Source organism: Zingiber officinale, chromosome 1A (assembly GCF_018446385.1).
Source record: "Zingiber officinale cultivar Zhangliang chromosome 1A, Zo_v1.1, whole genome shotgun sequence".
Taxonomy (NCBI): Eukaryota; Viridiplantae; Streptophyta; class Magnoliopsida; order Zingiberales; family Zingiberaceae; genus Zingiber; species Zingiber officinale.
Window position 1 is genome coordinate 156815033 of NC_055987.1, and position 23643 is coordinate 156838675.

At 35.6% G+C, this 23643-nt stretch overlaps 1 protein-coding gene and 1 pseudogene across 1 annotated transcript; both read right to left on the bottom strand.

The window, feature by feature from the left end:
• Positions 1 to 6458: 6458 nt before the first annotated feature.
• LOC122011612 lies at positions 6459 to 8190 on the bottom strand (annotated as a pseudogene).
• A 10314-nt stretch (positions 8191 to 18504) lies between these two features.
• On the bottom strand, positions 18505 to 23243 carry LOC122038133 (protein ELC-like). Its single transcript, XM_042597742.1, has 2 exons — positions 21939 to 23243; positions 18505 to 18628 (listed from the first exon to the last, which is right to left on the bottom strand). Exon 1 carries the CDS (start codon positions 23161 to 23163, stop codon positions 21946 to 21948), a length of 1218 nt encoding a protein of 405 aa, XP_042453676.1. The 5' UTR covers positions 23164 to 23243; the 3' UTR covers positions 18505 to 18628; positions 21939 to 21945.
• Positions 23244 to 23643: the final 400 nt, after the last annotated feature.

Genomic DNA, 23643 nt, shown 5'->3' on the forward strand with positions numbered 1-23643 from the left:
AAAGTATCATGGATCATTATATGAGTGTCATATACTTTCTCATGTGGCTATTAGTATGACTATTAGTCCTTGGACCTGAAGTCACCATGGTTCCCTACATAAGGAGTTGCATACTTTGGCTTCGTCAAATGTCACCCGTAACTGGGTGGACTATAAAGGCGATTACTGGGTATGTAACAAATTATGCGGAGGGATGTGAGTGATGTAGATGGGATCTATCCCTCCTATATAATGGGGGTGACATCGTTATTCTTGATAGAGTGAGACCACTAAGTGCATGGTCATGCCCAAATGAGTCAATATGAAATATTGAGCTCATTTGATTATAGTGAGTCTACTTGGAGTTCAAGATTTAGATTGATCAGATAATGACACCGTCTATGCCTCAAATTGATCAATCTAGATGTCAAGGATAGAAGGACACTTGTCATATATTGTGAAGAGTCACAATTATTAGTCACAAGGTGATGTTGGATCTCAACATTCTTGTAACTTGGATAGCAATGATGTATTGCTAGATGCCGCTCATTGTTTATATTTCTAAATAAGATTTAGAAACATTGCCAACGTTACAAGAACCTATTGGGTCACACACAAAGAACGAGTGGATGGAGATTAGGTTCATATGATGAACCAACTGGATTAGGTTCATATGAACCAAAATTGGATTAACAGTAATCCGAATTAGACTTATTGGGTTAGACTCAATTAGATTCAATTATTGAATAAGTCTAATTTATAGTTGCTTCATTGAGTCAATTTATATTAATGAACTGTGACTCATTAAATTGAAATTGACTTGAATCAAAGATTGGATTTAACTCAACAAGGAAGATGTGTGGTCAAGTTTGACTTGACCAAATGGGAAGTTGAAACATCAAGTATGACTTGACTAAATGCCACTTCATGAAGGATGACTCATCCTACATGGCATGGCCAACAAATACATTCTTGCCACATCATCTCCACATCATCAAGGGAGAGCAAGAGGCATGGAATGTCCATGTGTGGCCGGCCATATGAATGCAAGATTCATTGGCATTGAATGTAATTTATTGGCATTCCATGTGTGGCCGGCCATATGAATGCAAGATTCATTAACATTGAATGTAATTTATTGACATTCCATGTGTGGCCGGCCAAATGAATATGAGATTCATTGGCATTGATTTGAGTGTGATGGTTGTTGTCTTTTTCCTCCTTAGCTCCTTCTTGTTCTCATTCTCTTTTTGGCCGAGAGTTTCAAGCAAGGGAGTTTATGCATTCTTCCTCCTCAACCACCAATTTGATCATGACTAGATTTATCACTAGAAGCTCTATCATCAATATCCTCAAAAACAACACTTTCATCATCATTGCCATCACAGTTATGTTGACTAACCCTCTGTGTAGTTACTCCACCAACTTGGCTTCTTTGTAATTCAATAATTATAGCATCTTGTCTCTCTAATTTATCTAAGATTTAACTAAATTTGATTTTTCATGTGCTCTAAGATTGTCTCAAGGCACGTTGTTCAAGTGATTATCTAGTTCTTGCTTCCTTTCCACTTGTCACTATTAAAGTAATTTGTTATTAGTAAATCACTCAACCCACTAAGGTTAGATATTTAAAGAATTTAGAATTGAGGCAATTCCCTGTAAGCACATTCGTTGATTAATTGAAAATTTTCATGGCAAATAATAATGATTATGATAAAAGATAGGAATTAAAAGAATAACACAACTTAATAGAATTGATAAATTTGAATTGAGTGATGAAAAAAATTATTAGAATTGAATCTAAGAAGATACCAGAATTGAATCTAGGTAAAATTTAAGAGAATGTAGAATTGAAAGATAAAGATACTTGAAAAAAAAATGCTAAAAGAAAATTTATCTGAATTTAATTTAGGCATATGTCAGAATTGAATCAAGACTAAACTTAAAAGAAATATAAAATTAAAAATTAGATACTTTTAATAAATGCTGAAAAAAAATTGTTAGAATTTAATCTAGGTATACTGTAAAGAAAATACAGAATTAAAAGGTAAAAATTTGAAATAAATGTTGAAAGGAAATTTGCCCGAATATAATTTAGGCACATGTGAAAGATAAAGAATGGTAGAAGAAAATGTAAGTTTACTCTTTTTGTTTCCTCTTTTTGTTTTTTCTTTTCCTCCCTTTTTCATTTTTTTCTTCTAAATTTTGGGTCCCCCTTTTTTTTTCTTTCCTATTTTTTTTTTAATTATAATTTTTTCTTTTTTTAAAAAAAAATAATAACTACAAGGCAAATAAAATTTGCTAAGATTGGAATGATTGAAAATGACCTTAACCGAATGCTTAAGAAAGCACGGATCTTCATATAAGAAATGGAAGACGTTATAACTTTGGAATTGAGATTGATAAGGCTTTAAACGTCCATAAGAAAATGTTTTGATAAATTTTAATTCAATAAAAAAACTAACAGAGTCTCATTGTTTTTTTAGAGGGAAAAAGCCAAAAGATACATATGTGGATCCCACCTTATTATTTATAGCTATAAATGACCTAAAAATCCTAAAAGGTTAAAAGAAAATTCATTTAGTAAAAACTTATAAAGACTAAGTTATTTTGAGTTTATAGTACCATTACAACTCAAATAAAAATATAAATTAAGCATAAATTGTGTTGACATATTAAATATATCCCTACTATATAGACATAAAATTTAAATGACTGATTAAACTTATCTAAAACTTGAATTAGATTAACTAAGTCACATAAGTTGTTCTGGGTCAAATCTTTTTCAATTGTAACTTTGATCTTCATATTTTTAATTAGCACATTAAGTACTTTTTTCATCATTTTAGCCTTAATTCTTGTAATTTAGCCTCTATGGATGTATAATAAATCATCTTTAATATGGGTTGCTCATTTTCTTCCATAGCCTTACCTTAGCTTGATCCATATGAATAACTTGTTAGCTCGTTGGTTAGCTCATTGGACAACTTATTTTCTTTCACTCCATCACAAAGAAAAATAATTGACTTCGGTATGCGTCTTAGAGCATCCACAGTGGTTAAAACCCACTGTGAGCTCTTTCATTGCCACATCCACGCCACATCAAAAGTTAAAAACCTCACACATCTTTCCACTATCAAAAAATCTCTCAACAACTTCTTCATGGGTCCTACACTTTTCATTATATATAATTCATATTTCTCCTTCATATTTTACATTATACACCATTAAATTTTTATAAAATTTAAATTTACCACTTGCTAACATGAAATAACATTAATAATTTAAAAAAAAAACATAAATATTACAGTGCATCAAATGAAAAGACATACATTATAATAATATATAAAAATAAACGTAAACTCATCTACACCAGGCCATGTCTCTGTTTAATTTTTTCCACCATTTTCTCATGTAAATAAAGTTGTCCTGATGTCATCTCACTAGTATCCTGTAATGACCCGACCCTCTTGGCCCATTTGGCGACCTCTCATGTCGTCGACCGTCGGCCCATTTGGCGACCTCTAATGTCGTCGACCGACGAACCTTGGCTGTGCCGTTACTCACTAGGACTTTTCACCCCTGGTCAGTGGATTTTTTCCTTCCCCAGGATTCGAACTCTAAACCTCTAGGCTTAAGTATTAGAGTTTATGAATCCTGGTAATCAAGTGAGATCAATATCCTTCATAAGAATTTCATAATCCTTATGAAAGATCTCGACTTCCCGCAGAGCCATTTTTTGCATTTGATATTCTTTAATATCTTGCCATTCTTTGTCGATGTTATGTTCCATTATGTCGCCCTCTCTGCTTTAGATTTGCCCTTCCTCTTCGCTGCCTTTTGCCCTATCGGACGAATGCGGACTTCAGAGTCATCTAAATCAACACTTGTATCTGGATTTGATGTTGAAGTGTTTCCTCCTGACTCGGATGTCCTTGTCTTCTTGTTAGAGTAATGAGCAACTGATTGTGGAGTATATTTCTCGTAGTCTTTGAGAACCCTCCACACATGCATATACTTAAAATCCTTGTTATTGTTGTTGACTTTCCACATATTCAGTGCATTCTCCAACACATTCTCGTTACTCTAACCACTTTACCAATGAGTATAAAAATTATTATAAGTTGCAGAAAATTTATTTACCATCGGTGCAAACCTGTAATAATGTGATTTCAGACGCTGATAACTTCTCATCATAGATCCAGTGGGGTGATGTTTGTTGTAGTAATCAGCAATACGTTTCCAAAAAGCTTGATGTTGGTGCGGGAAGCATCCGACGATCGAACTTGTGTTTTGATAATGGCAAAGGATTCAAAGTTAAGGTGTTTTGTTTTCTAACAAGTCTACTTGAGGATTTCAGGAAAGTCCTAGCTGCGGTTAGGCAAAGGGAAAAACCCTAGGGGGTGGTAACTCTAGGTCATAGGGGGTGGTAACCCTATGCGGTAAGTCTTGGTAGGTCGACGTCTTCAGGCAAAAGTCCTAGGGGGTGGTAACCCTAGGTGGAAAGTCCTGGTGTCGCGAACCAGGTGAAAGACTGGACTGGCCGGGAAGCGGATGTCCAGCAGAAAGTCCGGAAGCGTCGAGTGCTGAGCAAAAGTCCAGTCGATCTGGAGGATCGACTGGCAACAGGTAAATCTCCTGAGTGGAGTAGGTGAGGACGCGCTCCCCGTAGAGGGAACAGTAGGCGTCGGGTCGACCTAGGGTTTCCGGTCGAAAATCCGAAGTCAGACCCGGACAGTCCGGAGATTGTCGAACTTTCATTCATATTTATGATATTATGTGTGCTAACTTTGTCTTGTAGGATATGTGTGTAGTTTGTAGACTAACACATTGTGCAGGGACAAAAGAGCAACATTAGCCTCGGATGAATAGTGTCCGAGGCGCCTCCATGGAGCTTGGAGGCGCCTCGGGTGCGAAGGTGAGCTGGCTGTGCGCTGGCTTTGGAGGCGCCTTAAAGGGCAGTGAAGGCGCCTTGGACCGCAGCATGGAGGCGCCTTCAGAGGGATAATGCGCGACTTGATCAGCGCTTATCGACGCATGCAACCCGGGGCTTGGAGGCGCCTCGGACAGCCTTGGAGCCGCCTCCAGCGCCCTTTATAAGCAGTGTTCGAGCACCTCTTTCAAACACAACTCTCTCTGAATAATCTCTTGCTACGTGCTGCGAACCTGACGACCCAGAAGTGCTGCGACGCAACACCAACGACCCGGAACTACGCTTCTCCATCTTTAGTTGTCGGTATAAAGTTTATGAGCTGTAAATTCCTATAATTGTACAAATTATCGTGCTTATAGTTGTTGCCCACCGAAAGCGATCAAGGATCGCGGGCCTTCGAGTAGGAGTCGATCTAGGCTCCGAACGAAGTAAATAGTTTGCCTCTTTGTGTGATTGTTTTTATTTCCGCTGCATTTACTCGAACGGTTTTACGATTCCGAAAAATGAAATAGCCGCGAGCGCTATTCACCCCCCCCCCCCTCTCTAGCGCGGTCTCGATCCAACACTTGATCCTTCTGGTCATTACCAATGATTGCATCAGTGCTTATAGTTGTCCATGACTTCGCAAGGACCACATCTTCATCGGGAGACCAAAATCTTCTTTTCGATTCATTTTCCTCCAGCTCAACTTCACGCTCTTCTTGTGATGAGTGTGGTGGCACCTGAGTTGCTGGAACAGATGATGACCTTAGAGATTCTTTGTCGCTGATAGATGGATGAATAGTCGCCCTGCTAGATTCATTCGAAAGTATGACAGATGATTGATTAGGAGAAACCCCGTAAGGATAATGCATTCCAAGTTGGCTACCCATTGTTGACCAGTCTTGGGATGGATACATACCAAATGGAGCTGAGGCGGTGTTACTTGGATTCCATGGCAGCAAAAAATTTTGAGAACTTTGGGAATTTGGAAAATTTGGAGAATATTGTGGAACATATGAAATATTTTGAAAATTTGGAGGATATTGTGGTTGAGAGAAAAAATGAGGATATTGGATATTTGGAGGAATGCGAGTATTTTGAGAAGATGTATTTCCTTCCGTATTTGAAGAATTCAAAAGATTCGTAAAGGAAGTATTGAGATTTTCATCCATAACGAATACAAATAGGGAATGAAAGGAAGAATTGAATTGAGAGCAAGGATAGCAATGAAATGAATAGAATGAATGAAATAGATCTCATATTTATAGATTTTTTATATATTAAAAAATTTAATTATAACCGTTGAACAACGACTAAAAATTAGCCGTTGCTCAACGACATACAACGGTTGTTCTCACTGAAATGAGAAGCAGACTTTAATTACCAGACTTTTTAATTTTTTTTTAATTATTAAAAAAATAAAAAAAAATGAAAAGACGAAGAAGCGGCTTGCTTCTTCGTTTTAATCAAAAATCCTCCCTCCACTATGGAAGGGAGGTTTTCGCCAAGTTCACGTCACAGTGGGAGCTCTTTCCGAGCTCCTACTGTGGATGCTCTTAGAGTATTGGTTGTCAACGAGACTTACATAAGTTGAAACAGTGCAGATAGTACAACAATAAATAGGACTTGTATAATTATTAGCTTGATGAGGAAGGAGATAAGAACTCTCAATCAACATAAAGTTCGAATATCTAGTTGATGATTTCTTGCTCTTGGAATAAGAACAAGTGGTCGAGCCTTCTTCAACACAATTCCAAACACCTCACTGAGCTCAAGTTCATGCCCTTCTGGCAACTCCCAATCAAAGCAGTGCAGGAAGGAAGCCAACATGTACATTATCATCCTCTGCGACAAAGAAATCGCCACGCATATCCTCCTCCCCAGTCCAAATGGCAGATAGATACAAGTATTTCCACGAAAATCATAATTCTGATTCCCCTGTAAAAATCTCTCGGGTCGAAACTGCAAGGGATCTTCCCACAGAGCAGGGTCTCTGTGAATTGCCCAAACATTTATGAAGACCTTGGAACCTTTGGGAATGGTGTACCCACCTAGTACGAAAGTGGAGCTGGGCGAGTGGGGAACCAGCAGAGGAATCACTGGATGCAGGCGGAGCGTCTCCTTCATCACAGCGCAAAGGTAAGGCAATTTTGGCAGGTCTGACTCTTCCACTAGGCGTCCTTTACCGACCACTGCGTCGAGCTCATTTCTTACTCTCTTCATAGCTTCGGGGTTGCACATCAGCTCAGACATCGCCCATTCTACTGCACTTGTGGATGTATCTGTTCCTGCCATTACTAGATCCTAAAACAAAAACAATAAAACAGAGTGATGTTAAGTTTAATGTGTGCGTTAAGCTAGCGAGATGGAATTGAGTAAAGCAAAATAGATGGAGGGACGTACAAGGAACAAGCCCTTGTCATTGTCCAGAGTGAATGACTCCTTATCATCCTTTTCCAGAACCTGCATCATCACTTTTAGGAAACCTTCGCCGTGTTTCTCTTCTGCAAACTTGGCAAACAACAAAGTATAACGCTCATAAAGTTCCTTCATCCTCCTCGACAAACCCTGCAAATCCAGCGCCGCAATCTTCGGAAAAAAGTCCGACACGTTTGGCACTGACAACATCCAGATGGACTCCTGGATCACCTTCCTGAACTGGCTCGCCGCGTCGTCGCTGGGCGTCACTCCCCATAGCATGCCCGTCATCACGTGGAACACCGTGGTAAACACCAGATCCCGCACGGCTACCGGCTCGCCGGCGCGGAGGCCGGAGACAGTCTGCTGGACCTCTCGGCACCGCAGGTGGCTGACAGCCTCGATGCCGGAGACGCTGAGGAGCTCGCGGACGGTGACCTTGCGGAGACTGCGCCAAAGCGGGCCGTGGGGGCACCACACCATGTTATGGCGGAGGGCGTCGGCGCTGCAAGCGGGGGGGTCGTGGTTAGCCAAGGCCTCGTCGTGGTCCTTGAAGGCCTCTCGGACAGCGGCTGGGGAGGAGAGAACGACGTGGAGCTTTGAGCCGAGGCGGAGGCTGAGGACGGGGCCGTGTGTAGGCGAGGCGGCGGAAGTAGACGTGCAGTTGGGGTTCGAGGGAGAGGAGACTTCCAAGGAATGGAAGGCCGAGGGGCCCAGGGGGTAGGGGCGGCCGTCCTCGGCCGCAGCTCCGCCATCTCAGCCACCGCAGGAGGAAGACGGAGCAGAGTAGGGTTAGGAGAGAGATGGCGAGGTAAGACCTGATGGAGACCTTGTTACTTCCCTGCATTGGCGTAGCGATGCAATCAAACTCCTGATACTCAGCGCTATATATTAAAGCCCATCACCGTCTTATTTTTCCTCTACAATGTAAACTTACCGATGATGATGGAAGGAAAATTCACCTTGACTCAATTATTGAACAGGAAGGTGGGACTATTAACTAATTAACATGTGTTTCAGGCCTAAATTCTTGAACCATTAACTGATTAACATGTGTTTCAGGCCTAAATTCTTGAACCATTAACTAATTAATATATATATATTTTTGGATATTTTTTTTAAAAAACTTATTTTTATTATTAAAATGATGTTTTATATAAAAATAAAATAAGAATCTCATTCTAAATTTTTAGATTACTCCTTTTATATTATTATAATATTTTTTTGTCAAAATTATTAATTTTAAATAATTTTGATTAATATTAAAATACTTCTACATTTTTATAATTTTGCCTATTGTCTACTCATAGTTTTGACCCACGTTATATTAGTTTTGACTACTACTAAATAATTTCTACTATTAAAAGTTAACTATTGGAATAAAACTAACAATTCTAATAAATAGCCAATCTAAGTGGTTAGGTTCCAACAGCTAGTAAATGTAAGCGTCCAATTCTAACGTTTTCAGTTCCACATCTAGAAATTACAAGTACAGAAAAATATTAGAGTCTAATAAATAAGATTTCATTCTCCCATTTACAAAATAAAAAAATTATCTTCTCCTTTAGCAAAAGAAACACTCCTTCTCTTGCACGAAGTGTTAGACCAATTTAACCTCTTTTTTGTGAAGCTTCATTTGTAATATTTATTCTTAATTATCTTTTAGAAGAGTTGTTCCCTCTTTGCTTGTGGATTTAATTTTTTTTTATGAATTTTCACATTGATGGGCGTTGAAGTAGTTTTGTATTTTTTTTTTAACTAATGTTAACTTAATTTTACTAGCACGAAGACATCTGAGATTAAAGAAATTAAGATAAGACATTTTTTTTTCATATGAGATACCTTTTAATGATAATAAAAATAAAAAAAAAAATTTAAAAATTTTTACAATTTATTTTTACACTAATTTTTTTATAAGAATTAACTGGTACGTTAGAAATCACCAAAGACAAATTAGAAAAATCCCTAGAAATTATGTACCTCCAAAATTTTTAGTAAATCTAGTTGGTAGGAACCTATATTGGGTTCTAAAATCTTTTTTAGATTAAATTCCTAAAATTTTAAATTATTAGGGTAGAAAATATTTTAATTAGAAAAATTTCAAGTAAAATTTTCTATTCAAAATTTTTATTTATTTATTTTTTCAATTTTTTTTTCAATTGAGTTATTTTCTATAAAATTATTAGCAAAAATCATATTTTAAAATTTAAAATTATCACGTAAACTTATTGTTTGAAAATTTTATTTTTTTGTGATAAAATATGATATTCTCTATCATAACAAAAAATTTTATATTTTTTTAATATTATCTAAATTATTATGAATTATTTTACAAAAAGTAAACTTTTAATATTACAAAGTTAAGAAAATAGAAATTTAAAAAATTTTATTTTTTTTCCCTGTTAAACAATGTATTTTACATATTCAAATAATTTTTAGAGTTGGAAAAAATATTTTTTTAAGACTTATTTTTAAAAATTAGTTGTTTTAATAAAATAAATTATTTAATACTATCTTTCTTTGAAAAATTTTTTACTAGTCTATCTTATTCTACTTAAGTTCAACAAAAAATATTCAGGATTTTTCACACTAAAAAGTAATTTTAAAATTTTTTTTGTCGAAATAGTAGGTTAATTATTAAAAATAGAATATGTTTGAAAATTAAGTTAAGAGGGATTAAGGGAGAGTTAGGAGTACTTATTTTGTAATTTTATTAACTTATTTAATTCATTGCATTGCGATTTTTTGTTATAATTACAATTTACTATGTTATTTCATTTTGGCTTAACCCTAACTTGGGTTGATGCACATCAAAAAAGGAAGATTGTAAATATCCTGGGTTAATTTTTGATATGATCAACCAGGTTAAGTTAGATCCTGTCTATATTTGAATATTGTGTCTAAGTGTGCAAGAACTTAGGAACACATAGAGTCGAGCGGAAGACACAGCTAGCAAGAAGGATGACACGGGAAAGGAGTCGACAAGCTCAGTGCATTCAAAGGATGAGGTGCTGTGGAAAAGTACACCTGCGGATGATAAGGACGAATGTGGAGGTACGAGGGAGAGAAGATAAGGAGGAAGGCTGCTTGAGGATGAACAGTATTTGAAGATGCCTTCAAGCATTGGAAGGTACCTTCGCACTGTTCATTGAAGGCGCCTTCACTGGCTTGAAGGCGCCTTCCAATGGATAAATTTTGGACCCCGTCACAGGTAAGGCACAACGAAGTCGGGATCAGATTCACCATGTTGAAGGCACCTTAAATGGCTATGGAAGGCACCTTCCATGCACTTTATAAGCCAGTCTTCACCAAGTATCAATACACAACTGATATACGAGCTACTGTGCGTCCATTTGAGGTTCCAACTGCTCCAATTTCCTACTGTGACTCTACTGCAAAGATGTTGCGCCCGATTGTTGTTCCGAAGCTTCCGATCGCGACCGGTAGACCGACGCTGACACATGAGCATTTTTCACTTCAATCCCTATATGTCGGTAACGAAGTTATTTCCTTATACTTAATTATTGAAAAAGGGAAGTATAGCGTGTTACACTTTGCCTATTTTCTTTGTACTCGATCCTCTTTTTCGTAGATACCGGAAGAGGTATTTTAATAGATTACCCATCGATAGGTTCGCGGGACCTGGGTCTTGGAGTAGGAGTCGCCGAAGGCTTCAAACCAAGTAAAACTGACCATGTTTTATTGTGTTCGTTTTTTTTACTTAGTTTTCTGCTGCGTACTCATTTTTTTTAAATTCAAAAAGAATAAGTTTTCAAAACCACGTGATTCACTCCCCTCTCACGTACGACTCGATCCAATAAGTGGTATCAAAGCGAAGTTCTGCTCTAAATTGGTGTAACCACCAATCAAGCGAGGGGGAATTATTTTATTTTCTTTGGATTTCAATTTTTTCGCATTCTATTTGAATCGGTAAAAGTTTGCCTCTTCAAATAACTTTTCTTCATTCAGTTTTTACTCAAAGTTGGTGCAACATCACTCGAGTTATCAATATTTCCTTTTTTTTTACTTCATACTCTACTAATCCAAGACCTAATCTTGGGGCATTCCTTCTAATTTTTTTACAAGATATTTGAAATGGAGCACAAGAGACGCTCAGGCAAAATGTCAAAAAATCACCTCCATATGAGATGTACATGAGGCATGAATACAATCTGTGGAGGATGCAAATGGAATGCTTCATCATGATGGGCGACTTCGACTGTGGAATAGCATTGAAAAGAACCACTCAAAATTCAGAAACAAACCAAAAGATAATAAACTTTATTTTAGAGTTGTTGCCTAATAAAATTGTGTGCAGAATCAGAGATTTCAAATATGCCTACGACTTTTGGACCTGGCTAAACGAACATCATGAGGATGTGTCACAACTAGAAGATCGAGTCAAACTCGAGCTTGGATTTGAATCTGAATCTCCAGAGTCATCCTCAGAATCGGACTTAGGAGAATTATACCAAACTAGCTTCATGACATTAATAGCAAAGGAGGAGGTAAAAGGATCTAAATTAGAGTAAGAACAAAAGTCAGAATCCGACTCTAAAATGATGGTGGACAAGGAGGAGAATCCTAACAAGGATTCAAAAGGTAAATTTGTAAATTTAAAAGTTAAATATTATATAACATGCTTTAAGTGCAGTGAAAGAGGACATTATAAAAGTAAGTGTCCTACTTATAAGACTCAAACTACATAACCGGAGGCAAAGTAGAAATCAATATCAAAAGTCCAGAAAGGGAAGGAGCACATCCAATGTTTCAAGTGCAGACAGATGGGTCACTACAAACATCAATACCAAGAAAGAAGACCCATGGATTCAGGGAGAGCAAAAGTTAGTAAGTTTACAGTACCTGAAAATCATATTTTTTTTTTCTACACATGTTAATAACTTAGACAACCACTATTGCTCAAGTTTAGACTATCCCCAAGAATTAGATATGCTTGCTCACTTAAACAAATCAATTAACTCAAACAATTTAACTAATAAAGTTAACTAAAGTCATCAAGTTTAAAAATTTATCTTCAAATGTTAGATGGGTATAAAAATAAAATAAGTTTTTGAAAGATTAACTTAATAAACTAAAAAAAAATTATTAATGACTTTATCAACATATAAAATTTAGACTTAAGTTACAAGTCTAAATCAAATTTAAAACTTAAACTTCACCAACAAAGTTATAATCAATTATTTTTTAATTATGAAACTAATTAATAAAAATAAAATAAAATCGACACAAATCCAAAACGTAAAACCCAAGAATATATTCATGGGGAGGTTCCAAACTAGTTGGCACCTCCAAAATTAATAAACTTGCCTGAATGAGTAATTAGGACTAAGCTAAAAAGGGATAAAAATTTAACTTAATCAATGGTACTGGTGAAATTTTGAATGATAGTAGGTTAGAGAAATCTAAATAATGTCTATTTATTGAACCCAAAGCTAAACTTAAATCTAACGCATAGTTAAACTCAACCCTGAAATTCAACCTAATCCATCTCACATTATTATACGATTCCCTGATTGAAAATATATATCGGGTGAGATGACTAAAGATTTAATTTAAATTCAAATTCAAATTTAAATTATAAATTAATTAAATTCAATTCAATTAAAATAAATTAAATTAAAATTAACCAAAAATTAAATTATAGTAAATTAAATTATTAATTTAATTTAATCCTAAAATCAAAATTGAATTACTTTAAAAATATTTTAAAAATCTTTTTAGAAATTATTTTAAAAATCCTTTTAGAAATTATTTTAAAATTTACGTTTAAAAATCCTTTTAAAAATCATTTTAAAAATTACTTTTAAAAATCCTTTTAAAAATATTTTTAAAATTATTTTAAAAATATTTTTAAATTTATTTTAAAAATATTTTTAAATTTATTTTAAAAATCTTTAAAAAATTACTTTTAAAATCCTTTTAAAAATATTTTAAAATTGTTTTAAAATTTATTTTTTATTTTTTAAAAACTTTAATGAAATCATAAACTTTAATTAATTTAATTAACTTAAACATAAATCTTGATTCAACAAATAATCAACTAAAACTTAATCAACTTAAAACTTAAAAATTAAGACTTAAACTTAATTAGATAAATTCAAATATAAATTAAATTTGAACTTCAATAAGTGTTTATTTTAGTTAATCATTTCAAATTTTATCAATTTATCTAAATTCATGTAACAATCAATTAACTTAAATTTTAATTAGTTAATCATAATTTAATAATTCATTTAATAATATGAATTTTAATTATTCTGATCAATTAATCAAATCAATACTAGTATAAATTAATCAACTGAATAAAATTAATTCAATATTTACTATTAATCCAAAAATAATTGTAACTTATTTGTTAATTTAAATTAGGATTAAATTATATTTAGTAAGTTAATCAGAAGTTCAATTATTAACTCAATCTTAACTTAATACATTAACATCTGATCTATTAATTAATAAGTTAATATGAAAATAATATTAGACTTGACTTAAATACAACTCAAGATTAATCTAAAATTTTATTTTTAAATTCAAAATAACTAAATAATCTGTGATTAATTAATGATTCAAGACGTTAATTAATCAAATTCATGATTAATTTTAAATTATTTAAGTTAGAATTTAAAAATAAAAAAAATCAAATTATGTTTACCTTAGATAATACATATTAAGCATCTCTCTAAACATGCAAGATTATCATGTTTGAAAATCTAGAATGGTTGAGATGCTAGGAAATGAAGATTGAGTCATGATTACAATTAGTATACACTCTTTAAAATGATTGTTGATCAACACTTAGTGACTTGATCTTTTAAAGTCAACCATAAACTTGTAGACCCGAGACACATAGGTGGTTAATAAGGGTTTTCTAAGAAAATTTCAGATTAAGGGGGAGATTCATTTGAAAGATAAATTTAATCAACATAATATTTTTAAATCCTTATGAAAATTTATTTTTAAATATAACTTTTAAAAGTCTTTAACAAGAATATTTGAAAAATATTTTTCTTTCAAACATTTGAAATTATTCTGAAATATCGTTTTAAAAAAATATTCTAAATATAGTTTAAATATTCTTTTAATTTAGATCCAACCCTCTAGACACATAGGAAGTTTCCCCTATAGTTAACAAGGATTCCTAAGGGTGTGTCAAGTTGAGGGGAGTCCTGATTGAAAATTTAAACATAATTTTTAAAATTATTTCAAAAATCAATTTTACAAATATGTGAAAATCCATTTAAAATTACTTTGAAAATCTTTTAAGAAATACTCTTTTGCAAAACTCTTGGTTCATAACATTATTTGGAATATTTCTTTAAAAACACCTTGAAAAGTATTTTATAAAATTCTTATAAAATTTTATGTTTGAAAATTGTGTGCAACGTATCATTTAAAAATACTAGAAAAAATTTTTCTTTTCAAAAATGTTTTGAAAATTGAATGTCAAAAGTTGCTTAAAAAATTAACTTAAAAACCAACTTTAAAAATTAGTCTACAACATCACCTTAAAAAATTATTTTGAAAGTCCCCTTTAACAACTACTCTGGAAAATTACATCTTAATTATGTTTTTGAAACACTTACTTATGTCTTCCAAATATTATTGTTGGTGCAAAACCTAATGGAGAATAGCCTTCATGTTATGTCTTTTTGATGCGTGTCAAAGGGGGAGGGTGATCTTAAGTTAGAAAAGTTAAGAATATTTCTAATCTCAAACTTTTCGAAATCTCTCAAATTTTGAGAATTAACCCTTAAAGACCCAAGCTTAATATAAGAAAATTGCCAAATATCAAAAAGGGGGAGATTGTTGGTGTAATCGACCTCTAGGGTTTCGATGTTTGACAATATAGCTTAATTTGATCAGTTTAACCAAGGGTTGATCCAAACATGACTTAATGTTTGGAAGAGAAAAGTCTTATCAAGACTAGATGACTAGAAAGGGTAAGTCCTAACCAAAGGATATGAAAATGAGAAGTTTACTGAGTGACTAGTCCTAACTGGAGGTTAGGTAAGGGGAAGTCTTGATGAGTGAAGCAGGCCCTAGTGAGTGAAGCTAGGTAGTGAAAATCCTGGTGAGTGAAGTCGAGCTCTGGTGAGTAAAGCTAGGTAGTGGAAGTCCTGGTAAATGAAGCCGGACCCTAGTGAGTGAAATTAGGTAGTGAAAGTCCTGGTGAGTGAAACCGGACCCTAGTGAGTGAAGTTAAGTATTGGAAGTCCTAGTGAGTGAAGTCGGGCCATAGTGATTGAAGTGTTAGGTGGTGGAAGTCCTGGTGAGTGAAGCCAGACAATGGAAGTCCTAGTGAGTGAAGCTGGACATCCTTAGGGAAGACAACCCTAAGTAATATGTGGTCGATTGGACCAGCGAATTATTAATAATGCTAACACTGTTTTGTCTTTACCATTTTATATCTACGGTGCTAACTTAGTGTTGTAGGCAATTCTTAGTAGATCAACTTGGTCAGATACTAAGCAAGGCCAGAGAAAGTCCAAACAGGTTTGAAGGACCAGATGTTTAGCAGGTAAGTAAACGTAAGTCGCTAGAGGAGAGTGACTCGATAAGGATGCGTCCCGATTGAGGGACAGTAGGTGTCAGTCCAGGTTAGGCCCATTTTAGATCCCTAATTTGAGACCTTGGTAAGTTCTTGGTCCTGGGAGAACAGGAGCTAATTACTACTTCTCATTATCACTGTGTTAACTTTGTTTTACAGATTAGATGTTTTAGATTTGGACTAACACAACTTGCAGGGCAAAAGGAGCAAAAATCTTCGGATGAACAGTACCCAAAGGCGCATTCATACTGTTCATGAAAGGCGCCTTCAATGGCTTAAAGGCGCCTTCCAAGTAATAACTTTTGGACCCCATCACATATAAGGCACAGTGAAGTTAGGATCAAATTTACCATGTTGAAGGCACCTTCAATGGCTATAGAATGCATTTTCCATGCCCTTTATAAGACAGTCTTGATCAAACATCAATACACAACTGATATACAAGCTATTGCGTGTCCATTTGAGATTCCAAATGCTCCAACTTCCTGTTGTGATTCTGCTGTAAAGCTGCTGCGCCTGATTATTGCTCCGAAGACTTTTGATCGCGATCGATAGACCGACACTGACACACGAGCATTTTTTACTTCGATCCCTACGTGTCAGTAACGAAGTTATTTCCTTGTACTTAATTACTGAAAAAGGGAAGTGTAGCATGTTACACTTTACATATCTTCTTTGTACTCAATCCCCTCTTTCGGTGGTACCAGAAGAGGTATTTTAGTGGATTACCTATTGATAGGTTCGCGGGACCTAGGTCTTGGAGTAGGAGTCGCTAAGACTCCGAACCAAGTAAAACCGATCGTGTTTTATTGTATTCGTTTTCTTACTTAGTTTTTCGTTGCATACTCATCTTTTAAAATTCAAAAAGAACAAGTTTTCAAAACCACGTGATTCACCCTCCTCACACGTGTGACTCAATCCAACACTATTTGCTCAAGAAGATGTAAACCCGGTCCTAGCAACTGGAGGTAGTATTAAAGCCAACGTCTCAACTATTCCTGTGGCGTCCTCTTGAGATTGATGTTTAGGGGAGCCATTTTGATTCAATCTATTGCCTTTGAAGGAGAGGTTCTTCCTATCATCGTCAATCAGAGAAGCTCTAATCCAATTCCCAAATGGTGGTTCATACCTTAATCTCTTGTGTCCCCACAATCTCTGAGTACATGGCCTAGCCTCCCACATGAGTGACAAAAATTTGGAAGGCATTTGTAAAGCAAAATGATGCACACTGCTTCCGATGAATCTTTTGGCATAACTATATCTCTTGCTTCATCGGTTGATAGATATATGTTGCCACTCGAATTCTAGCATATTTCCCCAACCACCTCCCATCTTCTCCTGAGTCAATTGCAATCACCTTCCCAATCGACGAGCCTACCTGGTGGAGGATAGTCGAATGCATAAATGCAAGGGGAAGATTATGACATTGAACCCAGAGGGGAATTTCATAGAAAGTCATATCTAATGGTTGTTGCAAATATATGGATATGAATGACAATATGGTGGGGACGAGTTTGTTGTCCTCATCCCCGTCCCCAAAGTAAATGTTCGTCCTCATCCCTGTTCACATCCCCATCTCTCCTAATTGAGGAATCCCTATTTCCGAACCCACAGGGATTAAACCCCCATCCCCGTCCCCATCCTCGTCACAGAGATGACAATGGGGCGGGTATGGAGAGGATCCCCGTTCCTGAGAATTAAAATCCCCGTCCCTAGGGATTGTTTTAATAATAATAATTATTATTATTAGGGATATTGGGGGCAAGTTTGGGGATGAGAATAGCATCCCTATATCCGTCCCAGTCTGTTGATCCCTAAACCCAAACTCGATAATGTTTTCCTGAACCCACCCCATTTTAGATTTTCCCCATAGGTATCCGAACTCGGATACTCACAGAAAAAATTATCATCCCTATCCATGAGTGTCTTGAAGATGAGGAGATCTTTGATGAAAGACCAAGGCCCATCAAACATAGCATGTCGTTGATCGATAAGTGAGGCTAATTTTAAAAGGAAAAGATTCTCTCCAACAATCTCAATATTAATATGCTTTTTCGTCTAAAATATCCTAGACATCTGAGCTCTAGAGGTTTCTCTATTCACCACTTTAGAGATAATACATTCCCCACCAAATTAAAAACCCAACGTTATCTTAGATATGGATGAACAAAAAATTCAGTAAAACTAAATTAATCGAATCGATCGAATTTAAAAATTCAATTTGATTAATACAATTTTTATTTTAAAAAAATGATTTGATTTTTGATTAATTCGATTTAATTTTAAAATTTGTAATTCAATGAAATTGAATAAGGGCATTAATTTGATTATGTTTTATTTAAAAATATAATTAATTAAATAAAATTTAAATTTAATTAATTTAATTTTTAAATTTTGATTAATTCAATTAATTTGATAAAAAATAGAATTAACTGATATTTAATCATTTCAATTTATTCGATTTTCATAAAAAATTTCGATCGATTGATTTAGTTGGTTATACAAAAACTGATTTATTCAATTTATAATTTGTTCGATTTAATCTATTCTAATCAAATGCTGAGCCGTAGCCCCAAATTCGCCACATTCGCCAATAGAATAACTCATTCTTTCAAGCTGATGAATGAGACCTTCCACAAATTAACACGCATTGTAAGTTCCTCAGGATCCATAATAAACCCTACTTTTAGACTTATGACCTAGAAGAGAGAATCTATACGCTGGTAGGATAGCGCCGCACACGAAACCTGGGGACGAGAGAGATTACGTTAAAATGACACAAACTTTCTAGACTTTTAACTGACCTCAAATGAGAGAAATCATTTACTAACTTACTAAACTGCCCATTTTATGAGGAAATTAGCATAAATTTACATAATAAAAAGCACTACTCAATGCGATTATAATAGTCAAATGTTGTGAGTTCCATACAAATAATAATAAGCATTTACTTATTTTTTACTCTAATTTTAATTCATTATTATAGTATTTTAAAATATTGCACTTATATTTGGAAGCCAGGATGAAATGTGATAACATAAAAAAGAACAGAAATGAAATATAATAATAAATAACATGACATTATTATTCTCTTAATTATATTATTATCATTATGATACATGAATGTAATGATTCAGTAAAATAAGTACAAGCTAAAAAAATTCATCTCTTATTATAATATGCTATTATATTAATATTATTTGAATGAATATAAGTATATAGTTCAATATGCTATTAAATCTATCTAACCTAATTCATATTAAAAATATATAAATCCTAAGATTTTATAAAGTTCTAGCAAAAAATAAATTGGACTGAAAGAAAAGGAGCATATAATATAATATTATTTAGCTGATCCAACACTAGAAATCAATATCTGTACCATTCTAAGAATCCAATCAAACTTCATGTAAAGTCCTATCAAGATTCAGGAGCAGATAATGAAAACAGAGAATTGATGGAAGATGAAAAAAACATGTGGTAAAAGATGATTCGTTCACTTCTAACACCTTTATTAACCCATTTCTAGGCCAACACAACAAAAATAAATCACGGACGACTATTAATCATTAGTACAAGCGGCCACGATATGAGAGAAGATATGCTCGTACGTGCTGAATTTTAACCCCACGACCTCATATGGCAGCAACTATGAAAAATACAGCACAAGGCATGAATGGCTAAAGCTTCAAATTCATAATTTTCATGCATCAATGCTCACACCACTGAAGTTTTTTTAATGCCATTGATGAATACATATAAATGGAGTCTAATAAGAATGTGTGCTATAAATGGGAAATACTGCTTCGGAAAATCTAGAAGTTCTTATGGAAATGAATGTGAAGCAACAAAATATAAGTAAATGACCTCGTGTGTTGCCATTGATTAATGCTTGAAGAAATCAGTAAAATGAGAAAGATCAAGAATGATATAGGAAAGACAATTGTAATGCCAACGTCTACAAGTAGGAAAGTTTTAATATTATTTTCATCAACATCTATTTATTTTATAAAGTGGGTATCACAATCAATCTCAGTGAAGTAACTTGAGTTTTTGAGGGATATGTTACCAAAGACAGAAAAAAAAAAACTGAACAGAAAAGTTTTTTCTTGAAGAAATCAGTAAAATGAGAAAGATCAAGAATGATATAGGAAAGACAATTGTAATGCCAACGTCTACAAGTAGGAAAGTTTTAATATTATTTTCATCAACATCTATTTATTTTATAAAGTGGGTATCACAATCAATCTCAGTGAAGTAACTTGAGTTTTTGAGGGATATGTTACCAAAGACAGAAAAAAAAACTGAACAGAAAAGTTTTTTATTCAGTTTAGCTTCAGGTGTACTACGAGAAGAGCTTAATATAATTTCCAGAAGCATATATACCAAATTAAATCCAGGTTTGATTTCTTTGTCAAATCAAACTGAACTGGAGAAATCAGTGTTTTAATAATGCCATTACTTCTATAGCTCTGCTCATCCAAAAGAATAACCAAGAAAATAAATCTAAATTTAAATGATTCAATTTGAACCAAATGAAAGGTCATAGCTTAGGCCTTGAAGAGTAAATTTAGCTTCTCTTTTGTTTTTTTTGAGATTGTTTACCTATCATACAAAAAAGGTCATACTATGTGGATAAAATAAATGATCTAGTATATATCCAACTGAAATCTTAATGCAAAATTGAAAAATCAACAGAGTAGGAAAAATCCCTTACCAACAAGAGACCACAATATTGTGAGATAAGGGTGGACTAAGATTTAGAAAGTTGTACATGAGCCAAGCTTGACATTGAATTGGATTATAGAAGCCTCGAGCTAATAAGCTCTCTTTTAAACCATGGACTTCTAGAATTATTAGTCCCTTGTAACAATTATAGACCAATGAAGCATGAATTAATATTGATGAAGAAATGAAAAATGTGATTGCGTTTGATAGATATGATGGTGACATTATGTTCAATAACTCCCTACACCATAGAGAGAAATAATACTTGTGAAGTTTTGGTATGATGACAAAAATGTTTATGGAAAGAAAGACATCGAAAATTGAAATCGTCAGGATTTAATCTGAAGCAAGAATTCAAAAAATGTGATCTGAATCCCAAGATGCCAATTCCGTAGAATTGAATTATTGTTCGAGTATGATTGAATCATTCAAATCACCTAACTTAAACATCATCTTAGCTGACTTATCAGCCAAATCAAAAGTTTTGCAGCAGTGTGAAGAAAGTCACAGCAAAAGTCAAGGGAGATGATAAAATGTGACCCGCAATATGTTTTTATAGATTGTTTCATCAATCAGTTAGATTTCTCATCCATTGTCAAAAATGATCTGTTTACCACAGAAATCCATATAACTACACAACACTCTGTTTTCCAAAAGATTGAACTCGCCAATAAACCAATTGTGTCTGCCAATAAGACTATAAGACTCTGAGCATCAGAAGGAGAACATCATCATAAACAAAAATCAGAACATGAATAGGAACATGACCATTTATCTAAAAATACCCCTCGGGGTGGTACGGTGGTTGAGACATAGGGTATTGCCACATGAGATCTTGAGGTCAAAACTCAGCACGTCTGACCATGTCTTCCCCAATGTCTTAGCCACATGCACTAATAGGTAGTAGTCACTCGTGATTTACCTCCTCTGTGTTAACTTAAGGACGGATTGGTAGAAGTGTTGGGGGAAGGCGAATCGCCTTTTGTCATATAAAAACAAATTGATAAGATATATCTAACTTCAATGAGAAAAATTGCGTAAAATAAGCTGGAGCTCCCAAAAGTAAGCCAGACCTCACAAAATACAATCGAAACCTTCCTTTCAAACAATCTCATTTCCATTTCGTATGTAACATACAAATAGGAACAAAAATTTCCTGATTTCAAGATGAGAGTTTGGAGAGTTCAGATGGATGAAGACGTAGACCAGCTGTTTAGGCTAACTTATTTCGGTGATAAGAGTTTATGTATTATATAGCAAATACCCAATCAGAAAAATAGCAAATAGAAGCAAAAATATCAACTTTTATGATACAAGATCACGACTAACCTCCATCCTAGGAAGCATATAGTGGAACCCTCGGTGCCATTTTTGTAACTTGAGCTTGCACCTGAACAGCACGGGCCTTGGCCAAGGTTGCCCTGTGGAAGAACTGCTCCCTGCACAATGTCCTCACACTCTTCAGATATGACTCGGACGTGATTGCCCCCTCTTGCACTGCCTTGTCCAGTGAGTAGATCGTGTCCTCCAACGCCAAGTCAGCTGCCGTGAGCTCCAGTATCTGTCTTGATAGTGCATCCATCGGTTCAAACACATTGTCGACATTTAATGCGTCCACTTTTCTACTGCTAGCCTCGGTCTCCCTCACCCATCCTTCAAGAACGTCGGTGTTCATAAGCACGAGCTGCAGCTGCTGCTCCAGACCTTCCTTCTCCCCAACCATCTCGCGGACCCCGCGAGAGAGTTCTTCCCGTCTAATCCGCAGCTCCGCCTGGAGAGAAAGGAGAGGTTCCATCTCGGACTCCTGCGACCTACGCAGGCTGGCTGCATCTCTGTGTACATTCTCCACAATTTTAGAGATGGCGTTCCGTCGGAAGACATCCGCTGGGTCCTCAATCGGATGCGACGCAATCTGGGTCTGTGGTGAGGGAGGGAACCGACCACCACCGTATGGCGACGGCAGAGAGGAGTAGATTCGAGCCGGAGATGGATTGGATGAGGAGGGAAAAGGATGCCGTGTGTTAGGAGGAGATTGATTTTGAGGGAGAGCAGCCGCGGGGTGGGAGTAGAGAGGAGGGTCGAGGCCGAAGAGGTGTGAAAGGGAGCGGACAAGGTCGACGAGGTTGGACGATGGGTAGACCCATGAAGCGAGGTACGGAACAGCCGCGGCGCGAACGAGGCCAGAGGGATCGACGAGGCGGTGACCGGGCTTGACAAGCATGTCCGAGGTCGGGGTGAGGAAGACGGAAGGGGGACGGCGAGGGTACTGTTCGAGGAGCCAGACAGAGGCGGGGAGGTTGTAGGTGGTGCCGCGGTAGACGATGGGGATGGTGCCCTCAGCCTGGAGGAGGTATGAGGAGCGTCCGTCGTCGTGAGTGAAGCTGGCGGCGCGGGGGCGAAGAGATGCGAAGGCCCCGGTGAGCGCCATCAGGTGCTGGCGAATCAGCCACTTGCCGTCCTCGGCGTACGGGAGCGCCGCCGGACCGCGCTGCGATAGGGCGGCGCTGAGAAACTGCTGCACGTACTGGGCGCCAAGCGCCGCCGGGTCAGCCATCCAAGGAGGCGAGATCCGATCGCCGCCGCCGCCTCCTTTCGTTCTCGGATGGATCGACGGATCGAGTGGATGGAAAATGAGGGTATGCAATAATTTCCTAAAATTAGAAATTTATCGGAAAATTTCTTTTTCCCCTAAAATGCTCCCAAAGTTTAACAATTGTGAAAATACCTAGAGATTTTTTTTAATATAGATCCGTTACATTAATGACTTTTTTAATATCGATCTCACGAATATAAAGAGAGATATATATAAATATATACATTATGTTAAAAATATCATGTACCCATTACCTATATTATGCCTTGAGGGCATACTCGTAGATTTTAAAACCATCAACTATGGAAATAACTAAAACATGCGGTATTTCAATTATTTTTTCTAAAATTTGGTAACTTTAATCTCTTAATTTTTTATAAAAACAAAACTTCTCAGAGTATTGGGTTACTAAGATTGAATAAATGATATACTTATCAAGAG

Coding starts and splice junctions, on each gene's coding strand:
- LOC122038133 (XM_042597742.1), bottom strand. CDS start 23,163: ATGGCTGACCCGGCGGCGCTTGGCGCCCAGTACGTGCAGCAGTTTCTC.